Below are 9,417 nucleotides of genomic sequence, written 5' to 3'. Positions count from 1 at the left end.
AACTTCACATTCCAGGATATCTGGCTCTAGGTCAGTGATCACACCATCGTGATTATCTGGGTCGTGAAGATCTTTTTTGTACAGTTCTTCTGTGTATTCTTGCCACTTCTTCTTAATATCTTCTGCTTCTGTTAGGTCCATACCATTTCTGTCCTTTATCGAGCCCATCTTTGCATGAAATGTTCCCTTGGTATCTCTGATTTTCTTGAAGAGATCCCTAGTCTTTCCCATTCTGTTGTTTTCCTCTATTTCTTTGCATTGATCGCTGAAGAAGGCTTTCTTATCTCTTCTGGGTATTCTTTGGAACTCTGCGTTCAGATGTTTATACCTTTCCTTTTCTCCTTTGCTTTTCGCTTCTCTTCTTTTCACAGCTATTTGTAAGGCCTCCCCAGACAGCCATTTTGCTTTTTTGCATTTCTTTTCCATGGGGATGGTCTTGATCCCTGTCTCCTGTACAATGTCACAAACCTCCGTCCATAGTTCATCAGGCACTCTATCTCTCAGATCTAGTCCCTTAAATCTATTTCTCACTTTCACTGTATAATCATAAGGGATTTGATTTAGGTCATACCTGAATGGTCTAGTGGTTTTCCCTACTTTCTTCAATTTAAGTCTGAATTTGGCAATAAGGAGTTCATGGTCTGAGCCACAGTCAGCTCCTGGTCTTGTTTTTGCTGACTAAATAGAGCTTCTCCATCTTTGGCTGCAAAGAATATAATCAATCTGATTTCGGTGTTGACCATCTGGTGATGTCCATGTATAGAGTCTTCTCTTGTGTTGTTGGAAGAGGGTGTTTGTTATGACCAGTGCATTTTCTTGGCAAAACTCTATTAGTCTTTGCCCTGCTTCATTCCGTATTCCAAGGCCAAATTTGCCTGTTACTCCAGGTGTTTCTTGACTTCCTACTTTTGCATTCCAGTCCCCTATAATGAAAAGGACATCAGCTTATTTTGGTGTGGGATTAATGGTGATTTTCATTTTGTTTTCACTTTTTTTCCTCTGCATTGAGTATATATAATAAGTTATCAAATGTGACCTGATAAAATATTAACTGTACCCACAGAAATAATAGATTATGTTAAAATGATCCTATAATGTTTTAACTTTCAATCTTGTATTTTACTCATTATATCTTATTCCACAGGGATTCAGTAGTAGTAATAAATACTTTATGCTAACCATCTCCCCTAAATTGGTAGAAATTTAGCTTTAGTTGGACTTCCCTGGTAACTTAGATGGTAAAGAATCTGCCTGCAACGCAGGAGACCCGAGTTCAATCCCTAGGCCGGGAAGATCCCCTGGAGAAGGGAATGGCCACCCACTCCAGATTCTTGCCCGGAGAACTCCATGGACAGAGGAGCTTTTGTTTAAAAGAAACTTTTAAAAACACATGTTATTTACATCTACCTGTTTTTCTTCTTTTTCTCAGTAGCCCCATCAATGCTAAGAAAGTAAATACTACCACAAACAGTGACTCATACATTGGCCTGTGGAGAAACTACCTGCTTCTTTGCTGCAGTGCAGCGACCTCCGCAGCATCCTCAACATCTGCGGGTTCTGTGAGGTGTTCTCCGCCTGAGACGCTGGCGTCCACCCCTGATAGTGGCTACAGCATTGATTCTAAAGTAAGTTGTTTAGTTCCGTCATTGAACCCAAATGACAGCATAAAAGGAATGTTTTAAAATTTCTTTTTCAGGACAATAAAGTAACTCGATTGAAAAGTGTATTAGTTACATGGACTAATACTGAAAATGGTTCAAGAAATCCCTATTACTATTGCGTTGGCCCAAAAGTTCCTTCAGGTTTTCCATAGGAGCATATGAAACCCAAACAAACTTTTTGGCCAATCCAATATTTTAATGGATGCTTAGTTGGAACCAATAATATATAACTTTTTCTTTTAGAATTTCCCTAAATTATGTAGTGGGACAAAAACTTGATAAGAACAGTGATATGGTCTCCATGATATGAAATAAAATATTATCAGATGGTTGAAGGAAATTGACAAAACTTAATACTGGGTGTTTAACACTGATGATTCTTTTAGAAGTAGTTTTTTTGTTTTTACTTATTTTTACAGGTCAAAAGAAATAAGCTAAGGGAGGGAGTCAGCCTGTATTACACGATAGTGAGTGTCTGTAAGAAATTCAGAGGCCTGCAAATCCCACTTCTGTTAACAAATTTGTAGTCAGCAAATTCACAGTGACCCTTTAAGATTATGTGCGTTAGAGGTGAATTCTGAAGTACCGTTCATTCTAAAATGTCGTTATTCCCTTGTCTGTGACCAAATATTGCTGAAATGTCATTATTTATTTGAATGTACTATCATTAGTGGCTATTACAAATATAATATCTTTTTTTTCAGATTATTGGCATTCCATCCCCTTCATCCTTGTTTAAGCACATAGTTCCAATGATGCGCTCTGAGAGCATGGAAATCACTGAATCCCTTGTTCTAGGTCTTGGCAGGACCAACCCAGGAGCATTTAGGTAATTATCTTTATATGTTTCTGTAGGTAGTAGAATAGTAAATGTGGCTACTTTTTGAGAAGGCAAGGTAGCATACTTATCCAGATAGTTTCATATCAATCCTGACTTTTACCAGCTAGCTAGCCATTTAACATTTAGCAGGTCCTTTAATTTATCTGCACCTTTATTTTCTAATTTTGCTTAACATTTACCCTATTTTCTTCAAAGAATGATTATGAAAATCATATATTATACATAAACATGTTCTAGAGATTATCAAATGCCATGTAAAAGTACAATATTTTCCTTCCTGTCTTACATAGTGATTCTGTTGCTTAAAAATAGTTTTTCTCCTTCTTGTTCAAGAGAGTGACTATTTTTAAAAGAATTATTTATATACATATTTTATATCATTCTTGATGTTTTTCACAATCATAAAGCAAATTCTTCGTTTTTGCCTGAGTTTCTTCTTTGTTATTGCTGACTAGATCCTGAATTTTAAAAAAATATTTATTTATTTACGGCTGTGCTGGGTCTTTCTTGCTTTGTGCAAGTTTTCTCTAGTTGCGGTGAGCGTGGGCTGCTCTTTGCCTAGTGTCGGCTTCTAACTGCCATGGCTTCTCTCGTTGAGGAGCACAAGCTCTAGCATGTGCAGGCTTCATTGCTGCAGAACGTGGGCTCAGCAGTTGCAGCATGCAGGTTCTAGAGTGCTCACGGTTCAGTAGTTTTGGAGCATGGGCTCAGTTGCTCCATGGCATGTGGAATCTTCCTCGACCAGGGATCGAACCTGTGTCTTTTGCATTGGCAGGCAGATTCTTATCCACCGTGCCACCAGGGAAGTTCTGGATCCTGAATTTTTTCTTTTGAGGTTGTCCTCTATTGATATGGTGTAATGGTTGATGTTTTGTCTCCAAGGTAACATATACAACAGAGAATAGGTTAATAAATCATATCTGTAGGTCTGGATAGCATTCATTATAAATGAAGTGTTGGAAGATTATTTTAGGACAAGTAGATATACTGTTGTGCTAATAGAAAACAATGAGGTACAAAAATTATCTCAGTTTCACAAATCCACATAAATAGAAACAATTCTGAAGCAGATACTTTGAATGTCTGCAGTAGTTTCTATAGACAATGAAATTGCAGATGGATTTTATTTTATTCTTTTTTTTTGTATTTTCCCAATTTTCTACAGTGAGTACATTTACAATTTAAAATCAGAATATAAGCAAAAAAAGATTATTTTCATGAAGTTCATACCTTTTGATTGATAATTTCATTTGTAAGGACTAATCCTATTGAGATAATCAGAATTGAAGTCAAAGATTAATACATAAAGGTGTTCACTGGACATTATTTAATAGATAAAATTTAATGAGTCAGTAATAACTGAAAATGGTTAGGAAAATTACCATATTCAACCCAATACTAGAGTATTACAAATTAAATAATGGCATGTGGAAGTGCTTATACTAGTGTTAATTAAAGATAAAAGGATACTATTTTATGTATGTTAGAGTTTCAACTATGTAAACTATATATGGGTTGTAAATGATTGAACAGGTATTTATCTCTACAAATTAGAATAAGTGGCCTATGCCATTTTTCCTGTTTTTCACATATTCTACAGAGTGTGTGTGTTATTTCACAATCAAAACAAAACAGAGACTTCCTGGCGGTCCAGTGGTTAGGACTGCATGCTTTCACTGCCAAGGACCCAGGTTTGATCCCTGGTCAGGGAACTATGATTCCGTAAAGCCATGTAGTATGACCAAAAAACAAAAAACATACACACAATAAAAATTGTGTTTAAAACAGTAAGATTAGGGTTAACGTTTGTCAGGTTATATCATTATATTAATATTTACATATTTCTACAGGTCAGATTATATGTTTGGCTATTAATTGAAAGAATGTATATTATTTTTCTTGTAGGGAACTAATAGAGGAATTACATCCCATAATTAAAGAAGCGCTTGAACGAAGGCCAGAGGTAAACTGTATTTTTATATCATTAAATATTTATTTGGCAAACACTGAAAATTGGCTTCTATATTCTATATAGTAAAACAAAACTTAGAAATTCAGAAGTAAATAAGTCTAGTGCCATTTTCAACATTTTTAAAACATGTGGAAACCACTACCATCCCCACTCCCCAGGAGGTCTTACTCAGAAACCCATTCTGTAATACAGATGTTAAATTTTCTCTGCCTGAAGTTAGGGTGGTCAGAGTCTAGATCAGAGTCCACTGATCTCTGTAAACGATCAGATAGTTATTTTCATCTTTGTAGGTCATCCTGTCTCTGTTGCAGCGGCTCAGTTTTGCTGCCTAGATGGCTAAATAGGTGGGTGTGGCTCTATTACAGTTACAGGCAGCAATGAGCTGGATATGGCCTGAGGGCTGTATTCTGCCAACCCCAGGTCTAGAACCCCACATCTACACGTCAGGTTCTGAGCTACGTTTAGAAATCACAGTTCTTGTGGAACAGATGATGTATAATCTATAATTACAACAATGTATTATGCACACAAATCAAGTAACAGGTAAAGGGTTATATGAGCTACAGAGAAGAAAGCCTTTGGTTCTGCCTGTGGAGTAAGAGAAAGCTTTTTAGTTGAGGTAGTGACATTTGAGGTGAATTTCTGAAGCATATTTCCCCAGTAGACAAGCAAGGGAAAGACATTCTAGGTATAGGGAACAGCGTTTGCAAACTTTACTTTTAAAAAATGTGGACATTGCACGTTTTTCTTTGTAATTGTTATGGGGAAAGTGATGGGATGTGAGGCTGGAAAGCAAGAAAGGAACTGTCACGTGAAAGGATAAAGCCCCTGATTTCAGCTTTAGCCAATAGACCAGTGGTCCCCATATGGCAGTAGAATCTGAGAATTAGCCAGACAGCTTGCAAAAATTATAGATTCCCGGGCCTAGCCTATTCAATGAGAATCCCTGGAGTAGAGCCCAGAAATCTATTTTCTTAAGCACCTTAGATGAGTCTGATGTAGAACACTGAATTAGAATGCTATTAACAATGGCAATCCTCTGAGGAATTTTAACAAGAGAGGAAGATGACAGTAGCTACTTTGTATGGGGACCTTATGACAGCATCTGTAATTCTTCACTTCCTTTTTTTCTAATTCAGCCCTGTGGAGTAGTGATAATTCTCCATTTTGTAATTGATTAGACTTTTGCTTCAAAATAATATGTTGGTTACAGTGCAAGTAGAATTGGAAATAAAATTAAGTGGCAGTATGTATACTAATCAATTTCAGGACAAAAAGTCATCATAGCAAGGGAATAGATATGCACAGTGATGTGTCTGAATGTGCACTATTTTGAGAGCATTAGACTCACAGTCTTTCTATGAACACAGAATGAAAGCAAATCAACTGAAACTGCAGAAATCCTCAAGCACTGTTAAGAAACCATTTCATTCAGTATGAATTGCAGCAAACTTGTTAAGAGCTCAGAGAAGCAGTAAATTTAACGAACTGGTTATCCACAACTGGCCTGTTTTAGAAGGCAGAAAACTGGGTTGTAGACAAGAAAGTAAAAGACTAATTCTTATTAGTCTCTATTACATCATGAATGAAATGATGAGCTCAAGAAGAAAGTGATACAGGAGATTTATTATATCTTACCATTATATTGGTTCCTGTTAGAAGCAGAATCAAGTTGAGATGTTACGACTATTATTCTAGGCATTAATACTTTGGCCTTAGTAGGACAAACATATTTATTCACACCATAATGATCAAAGGGATTTCTTTTTGCTTGTATTTTTGTGTGTCAGAATTAACTGATAAGTGAAAAATCATGGTATGAGTGAAATCTGTGGGGTTTCTTTAGTCCCCTTTGTGATGTTTTCCCTCTCCTGTCATTTTTTTTTTTTTTTTCTGTCATATTATTGGGAGCATCTTAGGGATTCTTTATCATCCAAAGGGAATAGTTTACTGTTTCAGTTCCTCTAAAGTTGTCAGATTAGCAAATCTGACCTAAAGGTAACCATAAAGTAATTATGGACTTAACTCTATTTCTCCCTTCATAAGTTTATTACTATATAAAATGTCATTTGATTTTATTTGTCTTGTTAATTTCAAATTAATCTACACATACCTTTTTGATGTAATAGCCCCTAGACTGTCTGACATCTACCTTGCAGAAGCAAACTAACAAGCCTCCAAACTCGTAAGGCATTCCCAGTATTCCTTCTAAGTTACACCAGCAAATTTTCTGTCAACTTACTTAAAGGACTTTTAATTAGTATCTTTGTTATCTTTGGAATAGAATATGAAACGGCGCAGGCGTCGAGATATTTTACGAGTACAACTGGTACGAATATTTGAACTGCTGGCAGATGCTGGTGTCATTAGTCACAGGTAGGTATTGGATTTTGATTTTTAAAACTTGTAATTTATTAGAGAACGTATTTTTTTTCCTCAGAAAATATATAAAAACCGAAAAGTACCTTTGTAACAACAAAAAATCTGCACCACTATAAATATTATTTACTAAAGATGTATCTAATACATTAGCCCATGGCTAAAAAATATATTGAAGAACTACCACTTGTACAGATTGCTTCAGGCAAAGGTTGAGTGGAATGTCCTTGTGATTTTAATATTTCTTGAGATCTAGTAATCTAGGCAGTAAACAGCAAGCTTTTTTTTTCCAGGGATGGGTGTCTGTTTTAACTATGTCTTACCATATTCAAGATCTGTTTTTTCTAGAGTTGTAAAAATCACGTTATTTAAAGGCTACATGAAAGTTTAGCCTTTCATGTAGGCTAAAAAACTGCAAATTTACTTCAATCAACTGTTAATCTATTGTGCTTAGAGCAATTATGAAATCCAAAAACATAATTTCTATTTCCATCCTTTACAAATAAAAAACATAAAACCTAAAATTATTGTTGACCCTAAGGCCAGGGCCTTGAGGAAAATTCCATCAGCTTTATGTAGGGAAATAACTGTTTCCCTAGAAACATAATGGTGTTGCCTGACCATTGAAGGAGGGAAAAAATGAATCTGACCATTTCCAGAAAAGATCCTGAGGAAAAAAATATTAATAAGCAAGTATAGTGTTTATTGTTACTTTACCATTTATCCTGATCATTTATTTCTGAGTGCACCTAACACCTTTGATATCGAATGTTTTTCACAAGTGCTTTCAAAATATAGCTTTAATCAAAGAGAATCTAAACCATTGATTTACTATTATAGTAAATGAAAAGCAAATGAAAGAAAAAAGAAGTGTCATTCTTTTTTTTTTCCTTTGTTGCTTCACAAAAATAAAACAATGGAAGTTAGCCAAAATGAATTTGACACTTGCTGAACCTGATGCAAAAAATTAACCTAAAATACATCTAAATATTTTTTCTTTTTTTATTGCTTTTATTGTAATGTTAATAACGCAGTTGCATGTTTTATTTTTGGATTTGTCTTTTTTTTTTTTGCCCCAAGAGAAATCAAGATAAAGTGAACACTATTATGGACATTTTTTTTTTCCTCGCTTAAGGAAAAAAAGATGAATTCTGGAATGGCCAGGAGGCAGGGCTCTTCGGTTTGTTCAATCAGTTGATCCTCTGTGCCTGGTGCATAGTAGGTACTCAGTTATTCTGAGTCAGCTTACAATCTACCATGTTAGTTTCCCAGCCACTGTGAAGTGTTGACCCAGAGTTTAAAAACACTCACTTAAGGAATAAAGGAGAGTTTCATCATGAATACATTCAACATATTTTTATAGTCATAGACCGATATTTTTAATATGCTGTACAATCACTGTGGTTCCTTACTCTTATTTTCATGGCTTTAGGATGTTTATAAAAAAAACTATTTGCAGCTATTGAAAGAGCATTTTTACTTTTGGAATCATAAACTTTAGAGGTATTTTCAAATAAATATAACAAGGAAAAGTTAACTAAATTACTATGGTCACATACTTAATAACTGATGGAACAAGACTGGAATCCAGGATTTGGGACTCTTTCACCAGTGACCTCCTTGCAGTCAGTGGACTCTAGGCCCAGAACCCTGGCCTCAAAGAGAATCTTCCTGTAGAGATTCTTGAAGAAACTTCCAAGGTCTAAAATAGAAGATTAAAAAACCAACAGTCTTACTTGAATTATCTTAAATTTTTGTATCCCCAGTAATAGCAGTAATTTTTGCTGAGAATAGGTACCTGATGGGTATTTGATTGATTATGCTAAAGGCATAATATGTTTATGTAGGACAACTGTGTAAATGTACACAATTAGTCTTTCTTCTTTCTACCTTCTAAACTGATCCTTCCTGTTCCCGTTGTGTCTCCTTATAATTTTATTTTGAAAAGCCATATATTTTGATGGAGAGAATAATGTTGACTTAAATTATAATTTAAAATCATGTTTTCCTTAACATGAATTTTCTTCCACATTTTCAGTGCAAGTGGTGGCCTTGATACTGAAACACATTTCCTCAACAACACTTTATTGGAATACGTAGATTTAACTAGACAACTCCTGGAAGCAGAAAATGAAAAAGATTCTGACACACTGAAGGATATACGATGCCATTTTAGTGCCTTAGTGGCGAATATCATTCAGAATGTTCCAGGTATGACTTTTAGTTCCTCAAACCCATAAATGAATATTAAGAGACTATCATAATTTTTCTCCCCCTGAGAAATGGTGATCTAAGTTGACAAGCAACTTGTAAACATTTGAAAAATATGTCAGGGTAACTTTTGGAACTTGAGAGGTAAATGATGCTCTGTAGAGGAAAAGAGCATGGTTTCCTCTACATTGTCTGATCTGAAGCTCACTAATGTAAAGATATGATTTAATCCATTACTCAACACTTGTCTACAGCTTCTACTTTGGTTCATTATGATACTGTTGAGTTTCTTCAACAAGGATTGCTGCAGAGAGCTTGTAGAATAGATTTTTTTTTTTTTAAGTGGAAAGAGA

General features: G+C 35.2%; 1 protein-coding gene across 5 annotated transcripts in view; it reads left to right on the top strand.

Moving 5' to 3' along the window:
• The window catches only part of FRYL (FRY-like), a 271,066-nt gene that overhangs the window by 192,596 nt on the left and 69,053 nt on the right, over positions 1 to 9,417 (top strand). For all 5 annotated transcript variants that reach the window (XM_010858903.1, XM_010858901.1, XM_010858902.1 and 2 more), the window contains 5 exons: positions 1,430 to 1,625; positions 2,366 to 2,490; positions 4,408 to 4,465; positions 6,759 to 6,850; positions 8,892 to 9,064. In XM_010858903.1, coding sequence (XP_010857205.1) covers positions 1,430 to 1,625; positions 2,366 to 2,490; positions 4,408 to 4,465; positions 6,759 to 6,850; positions 8,892 to 9,064 — 644 coding nt within the window. The remainder of the gene's footprint in view (positions 1 to 1,429; positions 1,626 to 2,365; positions 2,491 to 4,407; positions 4,466 to 6,758; positions 6,851 to 8,891; positions 9,065 to 9,417) is intronic.

Source organism: Bison bison, unplaced genomic scaffold, assembly GCF_000754665.1.
Source record: "Bison bison bison isolate TAMUID 2011002044 unplaced genomic scaffold, Bison_UMD1.0 scf7180017864451, whole genome shotgun sequence".
NCBI lineage: Eukaryota > Metazoa > Chordata > Mammalia > Artiodactyla > Bovidae > Bison > Bison bison.
The sequence above is the reverse complement of the archived record's forward strand: the minus strand, read 5'-3'. Positions and strand labels throughout refer to the sequence as shown.